This window comes from Notechis scutatus, chromosome Z (assembly GCF_049901735.1).
Source record: "Notechis scutatus isolate UNSWTSFEM ecotype Mainland chromosome Z, rNotScu1.2, whole genome shotgun sequence".
NCBI lineage: Eukaryota > Metazoa > Chordata > Lepidosauria > Squamata > Elapidae > Notechis > Notechis scutatus.
In genome coordinates this window covers 121,683,203-121,705,835 of record NC_142025.1, presented here as the reverse complement: position 1 = coordinate 121,705,835, position 22,633 = coordinate 121,683,203, and the positions used below count along the sequence as shown (strand labels likewise).

The window sequence follows — 22,633 nt, the reverse complement described above, 5'->3', positions numbered from 1 at the left end:
ATTCTATTCTATTCTATTCACACTGAGAGCTTTTGCACCAAAGACAAATTCCTTGTGTGTCCAATCACACTTAGCCAATAAAAGAATTCTCTTTTCTTCTCTCCTCTTCTCTTCTCTTCTCTTCTCTTCTCTTCTCTTCTCTTCTCTTCTCTTCTCTTCCCTTCCCTTCCCTTCTCTGTACACTGAAGCATATGCACCACATTCCTTGTGTATCCAATCACACTTGGCCAATAAAAGAATTCTCTTCTCTTCTCTTCCCTTCCTTTCCCTTCCCTTCCCTTCTCTTCTCTTCTCTTCTCTTCTCTTCCCTTCTCTTCCCTTCTCTGTACACTGAAGCATATGCACCACATTCCTTGTGTGTCCAATCACACTTGGCCAATAAAAGAATTCTCCTCTTCTCTTCTCTTCTCTTCTCTTCTCTTCTCTTCTCTTCTCTTCTCTTCCCTTCCCTTCCCTTCCCTTCTCTTCTCTTCTCTTCTCTTCCCTTCTCTTCTCTTCCCTTCTCTGTACACTGAAGCATATGCACCACATTCCTTGTGTGTCCAATCACACTTGGCCAATAAAAGAATTCTCTTCTCTTCTCTCCTCTTCTCTCCTCTTCTCTTCTCTTCTCTTCTCTTCTCTTCTCTTCTCTTCTCTTCTCTTCTCTCCTCTCTTCTCTTCTCTTCTCTTCTCTTCCCTTCCCTTCCCTTCCCTTCCCTTCCCTTCCCTTCCCTTCTCTTCCCTTCTCTTCTCTTCCCTTCTCTGTACACTGAAGCATATGCACCACATTCCTTGTGTGTCCAATCACACTTGGCCAATAAAAGAATTCTCTTATCTTTTCTTCTCTTTTCTTCTCTTTTCTTCTCTTCTCTTCTCTTCCCTTCCCTTCCCTTCTCTTCTCTTCTCTTCCCTTCTCTTCTCTTCCCTTCTCTGTACACTGAAGCATATGCACCACATTCCTTGTGTGTCCAATCACACTTGGCCAATAAAAGAATTCTATTTAGAGCTACTTGAAGATGGGAGGACTCCTTCAACTCCTCGAATCCCCTGGCATTCACGCATTCCTTTCGATGGGTACACCCATTGCAACCCTGTTGTCAACTCTCTTCTAATCGCTTTCTCTGCAATCTCAGAGGATTTTCACTCTAGGGGATAGGAGGGGGAGAAAAAAAAGGCATGGCTGTCTGGGGAATTCTGGGAGTTGGAAGTCCACCCGCCTTCCAGTGACCCCCGCAAAGGAGAGCGACGGGGAGAAACCCAAGATAAAACGTTCAGGCCTACATCCCATCCAAGAACATCACGGGCCCACGTTCTGTTCTGGAAGGATTGCCCCTGGCTCGTCTCCAGAAGAGGCTGATCGGGAAGGCGCTTCCTGGAATTTCCCCAAGTCCTCCATCTCCGTCCCGCCACCTTTTTCATTGCACCCAGAAAACCTCGGAAGAGTGGAATCCCAACGCGGGCGGTTCTTGAGGACTTGGATGAAGGGCCTGCATGTGAGGCAGGGATGGGGCCAGGACCATCAGGGAGTGTTCTGACCCAAAGGGCAAACACAGACAAGGGCAGAAGCCCCCACCTTTTAAGGTTTAATAACGAATTCTGTTCTGAAGGCTGCTTTCCACTAATTAGCTCTGACAAGAAAGAGCCTTGCCAAGTTGTTTGTCAAGGCTGCCAAAAACCCAGAGATAAGAACTACTTTACAAGATTCTCCAAACACCGAACTAAGATGTCCACCTGTGCTGTCCAGACAGTTTACAGTGAAAGGGAATTGGGATAGTCAGTTAGGAATTGGGAGCTGTCCCCTTAAGGGAATGCATCATGGTAAATGTAGTTAAAGGTATCCTGGGAAATGTAGCTCATGTCATGTGGCCACATCTGTAATCTGATTGGTCACTGAATTGACCCTTGGTTGGGCTGTGGGAGGTTCCTTCACTCTTGCCTGAACCCAGCATCATGCTGGCGTCTCACCTCCTTGCTCCTTCCGATATGGGTGAGAGATTACCATCCTTTTACACCAGAAAGTCAGCTACGCAGAGAATTGGACATTGAGATGAATCTCAACGTAACTGTAAGTTATATTTGAAGATGCCCGATGAACCAATAGAGAGACTTTGTATGGGCGCCTTGGTGGAGTTATCTGTCTGCCTTAAAATTCAGCTAGTAATTATAAAGAGCAGAACAGTAAAAGGATGGTAATCTTTCATCCCCTATCAAAGGAGTAACGAGCAAGGAGGTGAGATAGCAGAAGGTGGCAGTAGCAGGAATGGCCAAAGCTCAGCAGCTGAGCTTCAGAGCTTCTTTGCTGTCTGCAAAGAAACGCTTTTCCAAACCTGGCTTTTATCCTCTTGAAGGTGGGGCCGTGACCTTGCAGCCTTACTCCCGAGTCGCCTGTGCTGCTGTAATTATTCTTTCCTCCGAGCAATCCTCCGTGCACATGCACTTAGCACAGGCTCCTCGGGAACCTCCTCATCACTGCTGCCTGCCCTCACAATCTCTGAAGGCAGCAGTCCACTCCCTGATGGTCCTGGCCCCTCACCTGAGTCCTCGCTCTCCTCAGCCATCTGCACCTGCTGCTGGCTAACCACAACAACGAGTGGAGTGCTGCCATCAGGGATTGTGAAGAGGCCCCGAGGAGCCTGTGCCAAGTGTGCATGCGTGCAGGGCTGCTCAAAGGAAAGAGCACCTGCAGCAGCACGGGCGACTCGGGAGTAAGGCTGCAAGGGGATGCCCCCCTCCCTTAAGGGATTAAAGCCAGCCTGAGAAACCGGAGTTCTTTGCAGGAAGCAAAGACGTTCTTGCCCTTCAAGCCTTGTGGAAGTTTGGAATATCTGTGTTGGTGTTTGGAGACTCTTTGATTTATTGTTGAGGGACTTTATCTGGTGTTCTTGGCAGCCGTGCACAAACTTGACCGGGCTCTTCCTAATTAGTTGGAAGCAGCCTTTTATCCGCAAAGAAACAGGATTTGTAAATGAAACAGTAAAAGGTTGTGCTGGTACCTTTGTCTCGTGTTTGCTCTCTGGGAACCAGGCTTGGGTCAGAACAGTCACTTGCCGTTGTTAAGCAAGTAACACGGCCATTAAGTGGAGTCAGGCTCCCCACTTTTGACTTTGCTGGTCAGGTAGTCGCAAAAGATAACAAATGGTCAAAATTGGGAGCGTCCTATCAAATTCTGTACCTGTCAACAGTGGTGTCCCCCAAGGCAGTGTTTTAGGACCAACTCTCTTCATACTCTACATAAATGGCCTCTGCGATCATATTAAGAGCAATTGCGTTCTTTTCGCTGATGATGTAAAGCTATTCAACACCCCCGACAATACTGCTACCCTTCAAAAAGACCTCGACTATGTATCAGAATGGTCAAACAAATGGCAACTTCAAATCTCAACAAATAAATGCTCTGTCTTACATATTGGCAAAAAAAATCAGAAAATAAAGTACAGGCTGAATAGTCAAGACCTTGCTGATGATCCAAGCTCCGTCAAGGACCTTGGAGTAACTCATCTCTAATGATCTAAGGGCTAGAGCCCACTGTAACTACAGAGCCAAAAAGGCGTTAAGAGTTGTTAACCTAATCTTACGTAGCTTTTTCTCTGGTAATATCACACTACTAACTAGAGCATACAAAACATTTGCTAGACCTATACTCGAATACAGCTCATCAGTCTGGAACCCACATTATGTATCTGATATTAGCACAGTTGAGAAAGTCCAGAAATATTTCACAAGAAGAGTTCTCCACTCCTCTACTCGTTGCAGAAGACCTTATGCCACCACCAGACTCGAAATTCTAGACCTAGAAAACTTTGAATTACGCCATCTTCGGTCTGATCTAAGCATGGTATATAAAATCATACATTGCAATGACTTACCTGTCAATGAATATTTCAGCTTCAACCATAACAACATAAGAGCACACAATAGATACAAACTCAAGGTTAATCACACCAAACTTGATTGCAGGAAATACGACTTCAGCAACAGAGTGGTCAATGTCTGGAATACTCTACCTGACTCTACAATTTCTTCCCCAAACCCCAAAAACTTTAACCTTAGACTGTCTACTATTGACCCCACCCCTTTCCTAAGAGGTCTGTAGGGGGCCTGCATAAGCGCACCAATATGTCTACCGTCCCTGTCCTATTGTTTCTTTTTATTTTTCTTATAAATATCAATCTCATGTATTCAAAACTATGTTTATACTTATACCTGTTATCTTAAATCACTTGACAAAATAAAATAAATAAATAAATAAATAAATAAAAGGCAACCAGGAATATGAGTCGCTCACCGTGTTGTCTCAATTTGGATCACGGGGCCATGGAGATACCAAACGGTTGTAAGTGTGAAACACGACTGCAAGTCGCAGTTTTCACCTTCAAATGGCCACTAAATGAATCGTTGTCAGTTGAGGACCTCAACTTAGAACCGGCCATTTAGCAAACGGTTAGAATTACAACGGCACTGGGAGAGAAAAAAAAAGTGACTTATGCTCAGTCCTCACACTTAGGACGATCACAGCATTCTCCATGATCAAAATTCGGGGACTTGGTAACTGACTCGTATTATGACGGTTGCCGAGTCCTGGGGAGGAGGTGGGAATCACAGGGTCCTAGCTGGCTTGGAAAATCAACGGAGGAAGCAGGATTCACTTAACGACCATGTGATCCACTTAACGGCAGCCGTGATCTCCTTAACAATAGCACACAAAACAAAAAGGTCATAAAAGTGGGGTGTCTCCCTTAACAAGCATCTCGCTTAGCAACAGAACATTCTGGCCGTAAGTCGAGAAAGCTTGAAAGAGCCATTTCTTCAGGACAACCGTATTCCGCCCCCTTTCCAAGAAGAAGGGGTGGCTTTCTTTCCAATCATGGTTTGTTCCAACAAGCCAGGATTGCACTGCGGCTTTGGAGTCTTGGCTAGCTCTCAGAGAAACCGCCATTCCGGTAAGGTGGGTCCGTTCCCACGGCTTCCAGCCTTCGAGCTAGGCTGAAGGCGGAAGCCAAAGGGCGATGCCGGCCCGTCGAAACGCCGTCGAAACTCGCGTTGTGCGAATGGGTCGTTGTGTGTCCCTGAAGACGGCCAGGATTTTGGGTCGGGAAGCGGAGGGGCGGCTGAAATCCAGAGGAAAGAATCTACAGCCGTCGGGTGGACTTCCAAACTCCCAGAATTCCTTGGCACGAAGGCGTTCCTCTCGACGGATATATATATACACCCACTGTGTTCGCTCTCTTATCATCCCTTCCTCTGCAGCCTCTTCCGTTCCAGGGATTGGTAAGGAAGGAAGGGGGGGAAATCAGGCATGGCTGGACCGGGGAATTCTGGGAGTTGTGGACTTCTCCGCACCTCTTAAAGGGACCAAGCCCTGAAGTGGTGCCATTTTGGGGGTGGGGTGGGGGGTTGGAGCAGGGCCCGCAGAAACTAGCACGGAAAACTGTATGTCGGTTGAAGGTTTTTCTTCCTATGGTGGCTGGGAATGGACCAAAATCCTGGACCGCTTTTCTTTAGGGGGGGTTGAAAGACCCTCCCCCCCCGAGAGCTGCAGGTGAAACTTCCTCCGTAAAGAAATAAGTAGGCGGGAAGCAACTGCCCCCTCCCCATCTCCCCCACCCCTTCAATCTGCTCAACCCACTCAAAGGGAACGTGGCCAATCTATATATCAATATATTCAGCCAATTTTATATATTTTATTCAGCCAATTTTATATATCTACCTAGATAAATGGGACACGGTAGAAACATGATAGACAGCTAGATGAGGGAGGGAGGGAGGGAGAGAAAGAGATGGAGGAAGAGGATAGAGATAGACAGACAGACAGACAGACACACACATATATATATACAGAGAGAGAGAGAGAGAAAGACAGACAGACAGACAGACAGACAGAATTGTTAGGTAGATGAGATGGATGGAGGCAGATGATAGATAGAGATAGATGATATAGATAGATTGAGGTAGATAGGTAGGTAGGTTGATAGATGATAGATAGACTGAAATTTTAGGTAGACAGGATGGATGGATGGATGGAGGTAGATGATAGATAGGTGATATAGATACATAGATACAGACAGACCGATGGTAGGTAGGTAGGTAGGTAGAAGAGAGAGAGAATTAGATTGGAGGGATAGAGGGATTGCAGATGAGAGAGAGACAGAAATAGATAGATAGATAGATAGATAGATAGATAGATAGATAGATAGATAGATACAGATAGACAGATATGATAGATAGATAGATAGATAGATAGATAGATAGATAGATAGATGGATAGATAGATAGATAGATAGATAGACAGATAGATATATGATAGATAGATGATAGATAGATAGATAGATAGATAGATAGATAGATAGATGGATAGATAGATAGAGATAGATAGATAGATAGATAGATAGATAGATAGATAGATAGATAGATAGATAGATAGATAGATAGATAGATAGATATGATAGATAGATAGATAGATAGATAGATAGATAGATAGATAGATAGATAGATAGATAGATAGATAGATAGATAGATAGATAGATAGATAGATAGATAGATAGATAGATAGATAGATAGATAGATAGATAGATAGATAGACAGACAGACAGACAGACAGACAGGGATAGGTAGATGGAAAGAGATACAATGGATGGATGGTTGGAGGGAAGAGGGATAGATAGATGCAATGGATAGATGGATGGATGGGGGATGGTTAATAGCGGAAGACAGACAGAAAGAGAGGTGGGCGGGGGGACAGACAGACAGACAATCAGGCAGACAGGCAGGCCGATCCAATCCAAGCCCCCTTCCTCTCTTCCCCCTCTCAGCCTGCAGATCCTCCCATTTTGAAATCAGCTCTCAGCTGACCCTACCCAACCTTCCCTCCCGGCGGAGAAATAATAATATATCCGGATGTATTTTTGCCTTTCTTTGAGAACTACTGTTTAACACCTTTCTTTCTTTCTTTCTTTCTTTCTTTCTTTCTTTCTTTCTTTCTTTCTTTCTTTCTTTTTTCTTTCTTCCTTCCTTCCTCTTTCTTTCTTTTTCTTTCTTTCTTTCTTTTTCTTTTTCTTTTTCTTTCTTCCTTCCTCTCTCTTTCTTTCTTTCTTTCTTTCTTTCTTTCCTCCCTCCCTCCCTTTCTTTCTTTCTTTTTCTTTCTTTCTTCTTTTCCTTTCATCCCTTCCCTTCCTTCATTCCTTTCTTTCTTTCTCTTTCTTTCTTTCTTTCTCTCTTTCTTTCTTTCTTTCTTTCTTTCTTTCATTCTTTCTTTCTTCCTTTCTTCCTTCATTCCTTCCTCTTTCTTTCTTTCCTCCCTCCCTCCCTTTCTTTTTTTTCTTCCTTTCCTTTCATCCCTTCCCTTCCTTCATTCCTTTCTTTCTCTCTTTCTCTTTCTCTTTCTTTCTTTCTTTCTTTCTTTCTTTCTTTCTTTCTTTCTTTCTTTCTTTCTTTCCTCCCTCCCTCCCTTTCTTTCTTTCTTTTTCTTTCTTTCTTCCTTTCCTTTCATCCCTTCCCTTCCTTCATTCCTTTCTTTCTTTCTCTTTCTTTCTTTCTCTTTCTCTTTCTTTCTTTCTTTCTTTCTTCCTTCGTTCCTTCCTCTTTCTTTCTTTCCTCCCTCCCTCCCTTTCTTTTTTTTCTTTCTTCCTTTCCTTTCATCCCTTCCCTTCCTTCATTCCTTTCTCTCTCTCTCTCTCTCTCTCTCTCTCTCTCTCTCTCTTCTTTCTTTCTTTCTTTCTTTCTTTCTTTCTTTCTTTCTTTCTTTCACACCTTTCATTTACTTCAGGCCCTTTCTTGCCCTCCTCCCCACACCCCACCCAGGGCAGGGGAGTGGCAGATGAACCTCAGGGCTAAGTGAGGGCGGGGGGGGCTTGGGTCCGATCCATGCCATGCTTTGCACGCGCACGCGCACACACACACAGTGTTTCTCTGCACCTCTGGGAAACAAAAGCAACTCCCCCACACACACACAGCTGCACCAACTGCACGGGACAAAAGCAATCTATCCTGGATTTTGGAGGGAGGGGTGAGTGTGGAAATTTCACAGCCCGCCCCCCTCCCTCTCCCTTCCACACCTTTCCGGGCTCTGGGTGTGAAACGCGGCAGGGCCCCGTCACACATTGGCGCTCCAGGCCACCGCTACCGACAACAACAACACCCACCCACCCACGCTTGCAAAACTGGAACGCCTCGTCTCATTCTGATTCCGTGGGATTAACCCCCAAATCAAAGCTTAAAAGGAAAGGAAACCCCTCCTCCCCCAAAAAATAATATTAATCACTGGCTAAATTACTCCTCATCCTCATGATTGGAAAAAGCCAAGTTTCTAGTCCTGAGTGAGTCATCCATCTAGTCATCCATTGCTAACTCTAAAAAAAAAAAAAAAAAAAACTCCTTTTGAGGGGTGATGCAGCACAGAATCGCCCAAATTCAGTTAAATCGTCCCCTAATTTTTGTGTGTGTGTGGGGTGGTGTTTGTCAGAAATGGTGTAGGGGGGTTGGACTAGATGACCTATAAGGTCCCCTTCCAACTCTGATGAACTGTTATCTGAATAAAGCATGCCCCCCCTTCCAGCTTTTGGGGAGAGTATATTTCCCATCAGCCCTTGCGGCAGAAGAGGCCTGTGACGTCACAAAGCCCCTCCCACTGGTCAGGTAAAGGAGCAAATCCGCCCGAGCTGGACCACATTGACACAGCCAATCGGGTCTTTTTAGGGGCTTAGGCCTGGCTGTGCCAGCGAGTTCTGTCCTTGGGAGAGGCTGGCTTTGTTTTGGCAGCTGTTCTTTCTCTCCGGCTCTTTGGCCTGGAGGACCAGGTGGGAGGAAATGGGTTAGCAGCTGACCAGGTTTTAGGCATTCCCACAGTAGTTGGGTGGTGTTAAGTTTAAGTCACTCTAGCATTTACTTCCCTCCTTCCTTCCTTCTCTATATTCTTTCCTTCCTCTACTTCCATTTACCCTCCTCCCCCTTTCCTTCCCTTCCTTCCTCTTTTCTTTCCTTCCTTCCTTCCTTCCTCTTTATCTTCTTTCATTCCTCTCCTTCCTTTCATCCTCCTTCCCCTTTTTCTTTCCTCCCTCCCTTTATATTTCCTTTCCTTCATTCCTCTCCTTCCTTCTCATTCCCATGTCCTTCCTTCCTTCCCCTTTTCTTTCCTTTCTTCCTTCCTTCCATCCTCTTTATCTTTTTCATTCCTCTCCTTCCTTTCATCCTCCTTCCTTTCATCCTCCTTCCTCTTTTCCTCCTTCCTTCCATTTTTTATTTCCTTTCCTTCCTTCCTTTCTCCTTCCTTCTACTCATTCCCACATCCTTCCTTCCTTTTTTTCTATCTTTTATCATTTCTCTTTCTTTCATCATTCCCCTTTTTCCCTTCCTCCCTTCATCTTTTCTTCTTTCCTTCCTTTCCTCCCTCCCTCCCTTTTATCTTCTTTCATTCCTCTCCTTCCTTTCATCCTCCTCCTTCTTTTCCTTCCTTCCTTCCACTTTTTATTTCCTTTCCTTCCTTCCTGTCTTTCTTTCTCCTTCCTTCTACTCACTCCCATGTCCATCCTTCCTTCCTTCCTTCCTCTTTTCTATCTTTTAGCATTTCTCTCCTTCCTTTCATCCTCCTTCCTCTTTTCTTCCTTCCTTCCACTTTTTATTTCCTTTCCTTCCTTCCTGTCTTTCTTTCTCCTTCCTTCTACTCATTCCCACATCCTTCCTTCCTTCCTTTTTTTCTCTTTTATCATTTCTTTCTTTCATCCTCATTCCCCTTTTTCCTTCCTCCCTTCCTCTTTTCTTCCTCCCTTCCTTTCCCCCCTTCCTCCCTCCCTTTTATCTTCTTTCATTCCTTTCCTTCCTTTCATCCTCCTCCTTCTTTTCCTTCCTTCCTTCCACTTTTTATTTCCTTTCCTCCTGTCTTTCTTTCTCTTTCCTTCTACTCCCTCCCACGTTCTTCCTTCCTTCCTTCCTCTTTTCTATCTTCTATCATTTCTCTCCTTCCTTTCATCTTCCTTCCCCTTTTCTTTTCTTCCTCCCTTCCTTTCCCCCTTCCCTCCCTCCCTTTTATCTTCTTTCATTCCTTTCCTTCCTTTCATCCTCCTCCTTCTTTTCCTTCCTTCCTTCCACTTTTTATTTCCTTTCCTCCTGTCTTTCTTTCTCTTTCCTTCTACTCCCTCCCACGTTCTTCCTTCCTTCCTTCCTCTTTTCTATCTTCTATCATTTCTCTCCTTCCTTTCATCTTCCTTCCCCTTTTCTTTCCTTCCTCCCTTCCTCTTTTCTTCTTTCCTTCCTTTCCTCCCTCCCTTCCTTTTTTATCTTCTTTCATTCCTCTCCTTCCTTTCACCCTCCTTCCTCTTTTCCTCCCTTCCTTCCCCTTTTTATTTCCTGTCCTTCCTTTCTGTCTTTCTCCTTCCTTCTACTCCCTCCCACGTTCTTCCTTCCTCTTCTCTATCTTCTATCATTTCTCTCCTTCCTTTCATCCTCCTTCCCTTTTTTCTTTCCTCCCTCCCTCTCCTTTTTCTCGGTCAGAAATCTCATTTTGTAACGTATCAACTGGGGGGGACCTCAACGGAAATCCTGCTGTTGGGCCTACAAAACAACCACCACCACCCACTTCAGCCCCAGCCTCTTCTGATGAAGATCAGGGAGCCGAAGACAGTCCCCTCCCTCCCGCCCACCCATTCCCCTCCCATTAACCCAGGATCTCCTGTTGGGCCTCCAATCTCTCTTGCTCCTATCCAACAGGAAAGAAATTCCGCCCATTTGCCATGCAGCCAGAAAAGCTGCTGCCTGTGAGGCGCCTCGGTGGTTGCCAGTTAAGTAAATAGCCTGAGGCCCCTCAACCAGGCAGGGAACCTGATACTAGAAATTTCCTCCCTACCCTGCCACGTCTGAATGCTCCAATTCCAGACCTTGGCCGCTTTAAGACTCGGGCAAGTTTTAAGATAGGTGGACTTCAACTCCCAGAATTCTTTGGCACGAATGCATTCTTTTTTTATATATAAACCTATTGTGTCCGGCTTACTTTCTTATAATCTCTCCCTCTGCCATTTCTCTGTTCTACGGAGGGGGGGAACAGGCATGCAGTGGCTGAGAAATTCTGGGAGTTGAAGTTCACCAATCTTAAAGTGGCCAAAATTGGACACCCTTGATCTAGATCCAGGCATTTCGCTGAAAAAAAGGGCCTCTCTTCTCGGCCGCAGGTCCAGTGGTTATGAACCTGGCGAAGAAGCCCATCGGGCAAATTCCCACCGGGAAAGTCGGCCTTGGATTCTTTCCAGAGCCACAGTCGACACAGGACCCCAACTTTTGTGGGGGTGCTATGGCCAGATCAACCTTTCTTTACTCTACGGGACCCCTCCAAAAGCTCTTTCTCTACTACCTTCCTCCCGCCTGCTTTGTCCAAAATGTCTCAAAATGGCTTCCGGAGGTCCATGGGAGTTGCATCTATCCCTGGTCCTACAGGACAGAGGGGAGCCAAACGCAAAGCCTTTGAAGGTTTTTACAGGTTGGGTCAAGGGTGCAAACACAAGGAACTCACGTTGTCAGGAAGGAAGAGAGATTCCTGTTTCCAGTCAAACCCAGCGGTGGGATTCAGCCGATTCAGAGCAGTTGGGGAGAACCAGTTGTTAAAGTTCCCGAGCAGTTTGGTGAACTGGTTGTTGGAAAAAATCATGAGGGGCAGAGAACCGGTTATTAAATTATTGGAATCCCACCACTGGGACTCAAACCAGTTTCTTCTCCTCTATCTTTTAAAACAAATTCATGGTTGATTAAGCTCTTGGTCAATTCTCCAGCAAAAAAAAAAATCCGCCTTAAATTACAAATACAGGACAAGACGGGCTAAAAGAATCTTCTACTTCCTTACTTCCTCACACCTCATTTTAACAACCTGTTTTTGCTACAACTGTCCCGAGTACATGCCGGTTGCTGACAACTCGAATTGTGATCACATGACCACAGGGCTGCTGCAAACAAATCTGATAATAAATAAATCTGAGGGTCACCCTTTTTTTCCCCCCATCACAACCTCAAATGAATTGTTGTCCATCACGGATTCCCCGTACATGTAAACAGCCGTTTAGCGACTGTTTGAAGTGAAAAATCTTGTGACTTGTTTTGCACACTTAACAACTGCAAGTGATTCGCTAAACAACGGGGAAGCAAAGTCCTAAACGAGGCGACAACCATCAGCAACCAAAATTTTGGGCTCAATTGCAGTCTACCTATACAATTCCCACACTCAGCTAAATCACTTTTTTTTTTTTAAAAAAAAAAGCAAAATATCTCATAAGCTCCTCTGTCCGTTGATCTACTTGGATAAAGGGAATTTCCCCCCCTTCCCTAAAAATGGAGAGATAGAGAAAAAAAAAGAGGAGAAGCTAAAGAAAGAAGGAAACTGAACCACTGCTGAAGACTGTGAAGATTTTTTTCGGGGGTGGGGGGAAGAAACAAGAAGGGAAGACGGGGGCTTTTAGTTCGAAGAGAAGACCAAAAAAGTAAAAAAAAAGTAAAAGCAAAAAAAAAAAAAAAAAACAGAGCAGGGAGTTGGCCAAAATTCATACGTCTAATATTTCATTTGTTCTGGGTTTTGTTTTGTTTTTGTTTTTAATTTAAAAAAAAGAAGAAGAAAGAAGAAGAACTTTAAAAACCAAAAAACGAAAAAGGAAAATGTTTTTGTTTTTTGTTTTAAAAAAAGCAAGATTGTGAAACATGCAGAAAAAGAATACCTTCGTCTGGAGTGGGATTGTTAGCTGATGCTTCCTCACGCTTTTTCGTGAGCGGACCTACGAACAAGAAAAAGAAGAAAAAGGAAAAATGGGACAGGGGAAAAAAAAGAGAGAGAAAGATCAAGGAAAAAAAAGAGATTTTTTTTTTTTTGGTGCATCAAAAAGGGAAAACACTTTTTTTTTTTTAGCAAAATACAAACAATCTTTAGGGCTGTTTTTTTGTGTGTGGTATTTTGGGTTGTTCGTACGTTCATTTCATTTTCTGGAATTCCGTATCACAGGTGTGTGTGTGTGTGTAGGCATGACAGCGATTTACTTTACGTTATTTTTATTTTCCCCACCCGAAAAAATAAAATAATTATATATATATATAGAATTATATATATTATATATTATATATTATATATTATATATTATACATTATACATTATATATATACATTATATATATATATACATATATATATATATACCTCCCCAAGAGTGGGAAAATGAGGGGTTCGAATCTAACCACTTTTTTTTTTGTTTGCATTGTTCTGTTTTGTTTTCCTAGCTGTGCATTTCACAAGAGGTGGACAGGTAGAGATGTTCAACCGGGGGTGGAAACCCAGACGATTCGTGGGTTGAAAAGACTGCGCCACTTTGGATTCCCTGCCCCCAGAGATCTTGAAACTTGGCCACTTTAAGACCTGTGGACTTCAACTCCCAGAATTCCCCAGCCATGTTCTCCCCCCCCCCACTTTCTTGACTTTAAGATATATTACATCTACTGCATTCCCACTGAAGTCCACAAGACTTAAAAGTGGCCAAGGTTGGGAGACCCTACTACAAAGTTAATGCAAGCTATCGAGGAAAAACAGGATGCCAATTCGCAGTGATCTACTAAATTCTATACCTCAATCTATTCTATACATAGATTCTATGCTCCAAATGTGACCACTTTAAGACCTGTAGACTTCAACTCCCAGAATTCCCCAGCCAAGTTCTCCCCCCGCCCTCACTTCCCTGACTTTAAGATATATTACGTCTACTGCATTCCCACCATCTATTAAGTGTTTTTTTTTTTTAAATGCAATAGTCTTATCTGTTCTTGTCCAATCCTTGCTGAATTCTGGCAAACCCTTGCTGGCTGGGGAATTCTGGGAGTCGAAGTCCATAAGTCCTAAAAATGGCCAAGGTTGGGAGACCCTGCTATAAAGTTAATGAATCTAGGAAAAGCAGTGCCAAGGGATGCCAATTGCCAACGGTCCACTATTCTATACATCAGGGCTCTCCAAATTTGACCATTTTAAGACCTGTGGACTTCAACTCCCAGAATACCCCAGCCATGTTCTTCTTTTTTCCCCCCCACTTCCTTGACTTTAAGATATATTATGTCTACCACATTCCCACCGTCTATTAAGTAAGTTATCCTTTCCAAGAAAAAAAAAAGTAAGTGATAACAATAGTTCTAACCACAGTTGTTCTATCCATGCTGAATTCTGGCCAATCCTTGCCGGCTGGGGGAATTCTGGGAGTTGAAGTCCACAGGTCTTAAAAGGGGTCACCTTTGTAGACAAAGACTGCCCCCTCAATTAACCAATTAACCTGCCAGGATGACAGCGGCTAATGCAGGGGCCTGCAATCTTGAACACTCAAAGAGCCATTTGGACCAGTTTCCCACAGAAAATAAAACACCGGGAGCCTCAAAACCTGGGTGGGCGTGGCCAACTCGACGTCACTCACTCTCACCCAGTCATCGTGTCCTGCTCTTGAATACGGAGCAAGTCTCCATCGTCCACCATCCCCCTTACCTTCTCAGGCCAGGTGAGGAGGGATGGGGAGGGGAGGGGAAGGGACAGCCAGTGGTGGGATTGGCTGAGAAGAAGACCCAGCAGAGGGCCGAGAGAGCCGCATGTGGCTCCGGGCCGCAGGTTGCCAATTCCTGGGCTGATGCAAAGAACTTTGGCTTAGAGGGGGGAAGCTGGATTATTGGGGTACCAAGCCAAGAAACGTAGAAAACTGTGGGCGGGGTGGGGTCAGGAGTCAAAATAATCAAGATGGCAACCACAATTGCAGGCCGGTTGTGTGTGCAATGCACTGACAAAAGAAGGGAGGCTTCCGTCAGGATCAGACAGGCTGCTCGGATTATGGAAGGGAGGAAGCCCTGGAGGGACAAGGATGGTTTATGTAGTCTTCTTCAAAATTGGGAGAAGCTTCTAACAAAGTTCTCCATCTTCGTCTCAATCCCCAGCCCCCCCACACACACACCCCAAAAAATCCCCATCCAAATCGACATGAAACTGAGATTCTGGCCTCTGGGGTCCCCTCAGAATGTGTTGTCGTTAGCCGGCAGCAGGTAACGGCCCCTCCTTCAAGAAGATAAAAGCCAGCTGTGAAGCGGACTTTGCAGGAAGCAAAGACGTTTTGAAACTCAGCCTCGCGGACATTACAGTTGGTATTTGAAGACTCTCTTGTGTTGTAAAATATTTCTTATCTGTGATTCTTGGCAGCCTTGCACAATTTGTGCTTATCAAAGTTAATTAGTTTATGGCAGCCTTTTAACTGGGGATTAGTTAAGGCTCATTACAAGGTTTCTGTTGCCTTTGGTTTGTGTTGGTTTTATTGGACAAGAACAGAAATGGCTCACACATACACCCCCCACACACACACACCATTTTGTCGCTCTCTTCTCCGGGGCGCTCCACATCGGCAAGAGGCCCTCAACAACTCGCCCAACCTGGCTCGTCCCCGGTCCGAGGAACTTCAAGCTTCTACCTTCTCCAGCCAGGGGAGGCAGTGGAGGATGGGTACTACTAGCTACTGGGATGGGAAAGGTGGACCAATTTTTTTGGGGGGAGGGGGCCCAGCAAGGATGGGGCAGAGGGGACACCAGGGAGGGTCCCCTTCCTTTCTCAGCCCTATATCGGGATGCTGGGGGTGTGTGAAGACAGGACCATCTTAGAACAGAGTTGGAAGGGACCTTAGAGGTCTTCTAGTCCAACCCCCTCACCCCGCCTAGGCAGGAAAACCCTACACCCCTTCAGACAATCTTCCACCAAGAGACCAGAGAGAGAAGGGGGGAAAAAGCAGGTCACAAGAGAGCCCTCCAAGGCACCCCCGCCCAAAAAAACTCCCCTCATTCTTTCCAACTGCCCTACCGTCCCCTTCCTCCTCCCCCCACCCAAAAAAATCCTGGGAATTGTAACCTTTTTCACTTTTCCTTCCCAAACTATAATTCCCAGGGTGCTTCGATTTGGGTACACAGCTTCAATTCCCTAACTTGCTGGCCCTCCGAATCCATTCCCCCTCTAGGTGTGTTGGACCACAACTCCCATCGTCCCCCACTGAGGTGGGGTGGGGTGGGGGTTTGAGCGATCCCTGGGTGGAGCCCCTGATCCAGGAGTTGGCTATCCTTCCCTGGAACTGCAAAAAAAAAAAGGATTGCCTCATTTGAAGACATTCAGAGAGGGATCTACTGGGATCTACTGGGAATCTACTGGGCAATTAAACCGAATTGATCCCACATTGCTTTTCTTTTTATTTAAAGCTCTGGAAAACATACTGAACCTCCCCCACCCCCCAAAAATATTTTTTTTTTCAAAATTGCAGCTGGGAAAATTTCCTTATATAGTTTTTTTGGGGGGGGGGCGAGTTTTGTGGGTAGAGGACCAGAATCCCTTGACTTACGACCGTCCGAAGTTACGGCGTTGGAAAAAAGTATCCCGCGATTGGTCCTCGTGCTTACGACCATTATTTCTCTCGTATTGAGGACGGGGTCGCAGAGGGGGTGGGTGTCACGTGAGCCCCTTCAGTGACCTAATCACAGTGATTCGCTTAACGTCTTGTGGCGAGCGAGGGCCAGGCCCCCCGCTTTAAAGGCCTGGTCTTGTTTAGCGACGGAAATGGCGGTCGTAAGCTGAGGAACTCCAATTTGTCAACTCCAAGGCTCCAATTTCCCACCCACCCCCAATGAATTATTTTTTTGGGGGTCTGACTTTTAATTATAAGGGGAAACATCCAAACTAATGCTGAGTAAGCAACAAGCCAGATTTCTTTAAGGGCATATTGGGGAGGGGAGGGGTTTGCAAGGGGGAGGGGAGGAGAAGGAAAGTGGGGGTGGGTGGGAAGAACCCCAGAAAAATCTTTCCTCCTGTCTGCTTGCACACGTCTCTTCAGAGGAAGCGGGAAGGGAAGGGAAGGAGGAGGAAGGGAGAGGGGGAGGAAGAGGAAGGAAAAAGGAGGAAGAGGAGATGGAGGAAGAGAAGGAGGAGATGAAGGAGATGGAGGAGGAAGAAGGAAGAGGAGGATGGGGAGAAAGACAGAGAAGAGGAGGGAGGAGGAAAAGGAAGAGGAGGATGGGGCAGGAGGAGAGGAAGGAGAAGATGGAGAAGATAGAGGAGGGGGAAGGGAGGAGAGGAAGGGGGAGATGGAGGAGGAAAGGGAGAAGGAAGAAGAGGAGGATGGGGGAGGAAGACAGGGAGGGAGGAGGAGGGGAGAGGAAGGAGAGGAGATGGAGAAGATAGAGGAGGGGAAGGGAGGAGAGGAAGGGGGAGATGGAGGAGGAAAGGGAAAAGAGGAGGATGGGGGAGGAAGACAGGGAGGAGGAGATGGAGAAGATAGAGGAGGGGGAAGGGAGGAGAGGAAGGGGGAGATGGAGGAGGAAAGGGAAAAGAGGAGGATGGGGGAGGAAGACAGGGAGGAGGAGGAGGGGGAGAGGAAGGAGATGGAGGAGGAAGAAGGAAGAGGAGGATGGGGAGAAAGACAGAGAAGAGGAGGGAGGAGAAAAAGGAAGAGGAGGATGGGGCAGGAGGAGAGGAAGGAGGAGATGGAGAAGATAGAGGAGGGGGAAGGGAGGAGAGGAAGGGGGAGATGGAGGAGGAAAGGGAGAAGGAAGAAGAGGAGGATGGGGGAGGAAGACAGGGAGGAGGAGGAGGGGGAGATGGAGAAGATAGAGGAGGGGGAAGGGAGGAGAGGAAGGAGGAGATGGAGGAGGAAAGGGAAAAGAGGAGGATGGGGGAGGAAGACAGGGAGGAGGAGATGGAGAAGATAGAGGAGGGGGAAGGGAGGAGAGGAAGGGGAGATGGGAGGAAAGGGAGAAGGAAGAAGAGGAGGATGGGGGAGGAAGACAGGGAGGAGGAGATGGAGAAGATAGAGGAGGGGGAAGGGAGGAGAGGAAGGAGGAGATGGAGGAGGAAAGGGAGAAGGAAGAAGAGGAGGATGGGGGAGGAAGACAGGGAGGAGGAGATGGAGAAGATAGAGGAGGGGGAAGGGAGGAGAGGAAGGGGGAGATGGAGGAGGAAAGGGAGAAGGAAGAAGAGGAGGATGGGGGAGGAAGACAGGAAGGAGGAGATGGAGAAGATAGAGGAGGGGAAGGGAGGAGAGGAAGGAGGAGATGGAGGAGGAAAGGGAGAAGGAAGAAGAGGAGGATGGGGCAGGAGGAGAGGAAGGAGGAGATGGAGAAGATAGAGGAGGGGGAAGGGAGGAGAGGAAGGGGGAGATGGAGGAGGAAAGGGAGAAGGAAGAAGAGGAGGATGGGGGAGGAAGACAGGAAGGAGGAGATGGAGAAGATAGAGGAGGGGAAGGGAGGAGAGGAAGGGGAGATGGAGGAGGAAAGGGAGAAGGAAGAAGAGGAGGATGGGGCAGGAGGAGAGGAAGGAGGAGATGGAGAAGATAGAGGGAGGGGAAGGGAGGAGAGGAAGGGGAGATGGAGGAGGAAAGGGAGAAGGAAGAAGAGGAGGATGGGGGAGGAAGACAGGAAGGAGGAGATGGAGAAGATAGAGGAGGAGGGGAAGGGAGGAGAGGAAGGGGAGATGGAGGAGGAAAGGGAGAAGGAAGAAGAGGAGGATGGGGGAGGAAGACAGGGAGGAGGAGGGGAGAGGAAGGAGGAGATGCAGGCGGAGGGAAGGAAAGGAAAGGCAGGAGAGGAGGAAAAGGAGGAGCAAGACGAGAAGGAGGGAGGAGAGGGCTGACTGGTGCCCAAGCCCACCCTCTCCCCCTCCCCTCCCCCTTTTTCCAAATTAAACCCATTTTTCACCGGGGTAAACTTGCTCGGCCTTCTCTCCCCACCCCCAGCAGAAACCCTCCCCCTCCCCCCACCATGCAGGAGAGGAGTGTTGGGGGTGGTTAGGAAAGAGGACTCTGTTGCCTCCCCCTCCCCAACCACGGGACCCCCCTCCCTACAACCCCCTTTGGACGGAGGGGGAGGCAAAGAGGCATCAAGGATGAGAATTTGCAATGGGCGGATGGGGGAGGTGTCAGAGAAGGGGAGTGAAACAGGGGAGGATGAGGATGGTGGGGGAGAGATTTTGGGGTCTGCATTGCCCCCAGCAGCAGCATCAAAAGAAAAGGGGGTGGAGACTCAGCTGTCTGTTTTTTACTGTCTCCCATTTTGCCTGAGCTGGTGATTTTCCCCCCGTTGCCATGGCAACCTGACTTAGCAGCACTGCGAAAGGAAGGACCGGTGGCGGCCTAGGAAATTGGGGAGGGGGGGGACATCCCGGCGGAAGGGAGGAAAGGCTCACACGCGCGCGGCTTCGAAGCCAGTCCTCGGCTTGCGGCGGTCCGTTTAGGGGCAGCCCTCCATCCCTCTGGGATCGAACATGGGGGCCCTTGTCGTAGGATTTCCCTCCGCAGGGTGGGGGTGGGGTGGGGGTTTTCAGGCGATCCCCCTTTTGTGACGGTCCCTTTTGTGACGGTCGGCAGCCCGCCTCGCTCCTTTCCAAACGGGGGGGATTTCCCTTCAGCAAGGGTGGCGAGGAAATCGTAAAACGGAGCCAAACTCAGCGGGACCTGTGCCTTGCTTAGCGACGAAGACATTGGGCTCCGTCGCGGTCATAAGTCGAGGACTAGCTGCATTAATAATAATAATATTTGTGATACATTTTTAAATGTTCAGCTGACTGAGTTTCATGTTTAATGAATAAAAGTTTATAATAATAATAATAGTGATATATTTTTAAATGTTCAACTGACAGTCATGTTCAATGAATAAAAGTTTAATAGTAATAATAATAATTAATCGATTTTTAAATGTTCAGCTCTTTTAGTTTAATGAATAAAAGTTTATAATAATAATTGAACGATTTTTAAATGTTCAGCTGACTTTTATGTTTAATGTATAAAAGTTTATAATAATAATAATAATAATAATAATAATAATAATAATAGTGATACACTTTTAAATGTTCAACTGAGTTTCATGTTCAATGAATAAAAGTTTATAATAGTAATAATAATAATTGATCGATTTTTAAATGTTCAACTGAGTTTCATGTTTAATGAATAAAAGTTTGTAATAGTAATAATAATAATTGATACATTTTTAAATGTTCAACTGAGTTTCATGTTTAATGAATAAAAGTTTATAATAATAATAATTGTGATATATTTTTAAATGTTCAGCTGTCTTTTATGTTTAATGAATAAAAGTTTATAATAATAATTGATCGATTTTTAAATGTTCAGCTGACTTTTGTTTAATAAGTTAATAATAATAATAATAATAATAATAATAATAATAATAATAATATATCAATTTTTAAATGTTCAGCTGAGTTTCATGTTTAATGAATAAAAGTTTATAATAATAATTGATTGATTTTTAAATGTTCGCTGACTTTTGTTTAATAAGTTAATAATAATAATAATAATAATAATATCAATTTTTAAATGTTCAGCTGAGTTCAATGTTTAATGAATAAAAGTTTATAATAATTGATTGATTTTTAAATGTTCAGCTGACTTTTATGTTTAATGAATAAAAGTTTCTAATAATAATATTAATAATAATTGTGATACCCTTTTAAATGTTCAACTGACTGAGTTTCATGTTCAATGAATAAAAGTTTATAATAGTAATAATAACTGATACATTTTTAAATGTTCAACTGACTGAATTTCATGTTTAATGAATAAAATTTTATAATGATAATAAAAATAATAATAATTGTGATACATTTTTAAATGTTCAATTGAGTTTCATGTTTAATGAATAAAAGTTTATAATAGTAATAATAATAATAATAATTGATCGATTTTTAAATGTTCAGCTGAGTTTCATGTTTAATGAATAAAAGTGAAAAATAGTAATAATAATAATAATTGATCGATTTTTAAATGTTCAGCTGACTTGAGTTTCATGTTTAATGAATAAAAGTTAATAATAATAATAATAATTATTATTATAACCAACTTCCACGCAAACCCCGATAGTTTGCCATGCTTTGGCCAGGATTGGAGGTCACCCCGAAGGTTTTGGGGGGCTGGGGAGGGATGGAGGGAGACCCCACCCCACCCAACCCAGCCGGGGGAGGGGGCCAGGGTGTGTGTGTGTGTGTGTGTTTGCCAAGTTCCGAAAAACTTATGGTGAGGGGAGAGGGAAGGTTTTCTGGCCAGCGTCCCTATCCTTTGGCAGAGGAAGCCCACCCAAGTGTGCATTTGCACACGTGAGTGCAAAGAGAGACTGGGCTGGCAGGAATTCCGGCACGCAGCCTGGAAAACCCGGAGCCGGTTTTAAAGGCGGTGGGGCAGAGGCCTTGAGTTGCTTCATGGAGTTGGAAGGGACCTTGGAGGTCATCTATTCCAACCCCCATCACTCAGCAGCCCAGACGGGTTGGCGTGTCGAGATCCGAAACGGGCACCAGGGGTGGCAGAATCGGGGGGGGGAGGTATTTGGGGTTCAGGAAAAAAAAGGGTGGCCTGTCTAATTAAGGGGGCACCCCAAATGAGAGATAAACCAATGCTGGTAATCCTCAACTTACGACAGTTTGTTACAATGGGGCTGGGGGCGGGGGGAAAGGGACCTTTATGACCCTTTTCCACACTTACGACTGTCGCTGCATCCTCGGGGTCACGTGATCAAAATTCAGGCACTGGGCAGTTGGCTCGTAGTGATGACAGTCGCAGCCCACGTCCATGAGGAAAGCTGGATTCACTTAATGACGGCCTGATTCACTTAACAACTATGTTTTTCCCCTTGTTGGGAATAACAAGTTTAATGACCAGGGCAAAAAAAAAAAAAAAACAACCAAAAAAATGTCAGGCACAACTCGTTTAGCGACTGCCTGGCTTTGGGTTCCGATTGTGGTTGCAAGTCGAAGATTAGGGGAGGAGGAAGTTAAAAATCAGGACCTTTGGAAAGGGAAAAGGAGGAAGAGGAGGAAGGAAGAAGGAAGGAGCGTTATGGGATGCCCGACTGGGCCATTCAGTGGCCTTCAGGTGGTCCTCGGCTTACGACGAATTCACTCAGCGACCAAATGAAGTTAGGACAGCACCGAATGGCGATTAAGGCTGGATTTGGGCATTCCTTTCCCAATCGGCACCTCTCGCCCCACTCCCTTTTACCACCCCCTTGCTTAGCGACGGAATTTGGTCGCAACTCTTCGAGATGAGTCCTCCACTTACACCCAAATTTTGATTTCGTGGCCATAAGGATGTCGGAACACTTGTAAGTCTGAGGATTTTTCCCAGCACCATGGTAACTTCTAAGGGCGGCTAAAAACGAACGGTCATAAGTGCGAGGACTGCCTGTGAGGGATAGTCTCCAGCTTATGACGGAGCCCCAAAGTTCCTGGGGCTGAAGCGAAACGTGTGTTTTGCAACCTCTTCCTGGCCACCGTTGCAAAGTGAAGCGCCGGGAGTTGGTTAAGTTAGTACTATACCCCACGGTCGTTAAGCAAATCCCATTCCCTTGGCTTTGCTCATCGGAAGGGACGCATGTCCCACCCACCCCCTTTCCCGGGACACTGCAACAGGCGTAAGTACACGCCAGTTGCCAAGCCTCGGAATTTGGATGGGTGCGAAGTCTGGGAAAATGGTCCTCGGTCGCGGCTTTTTCAATGCCGCCATAACTTCAGACGGTCGTTAAGTTGAGGACGGCCGGGAAAACCCACAGGTTTTTGGGTGTGCTGGGGAAACCTCCTCCAGAAGGTTGTGGGTCCTCCAGGACCATAGAGATTGGGCTGAAGGAAAGGAGAGGAGGGGGGTCCC

General features: G+C 45.8%; 1 protein-coding gene across 1 annotated transcript in view; it reads right to left on the bottom strand.

Moving 5' to 3' along the window:
• NLGN2 (neuroligin 2) overlaps positions 1 to 22,633 on the bottom strand; it is a 61,561-nt gene that overhangs the window by 23,268 nt on the left and 15,660 nt on the right. Inside the window, 1 exon segment of the mRNA XM_087948090.1 lies at positions 12,666 to 12,722. Within this exon segment, the coding sequence (XP_087804216.1) occupies positions 12,666 to 12,722 (57 nt within the window).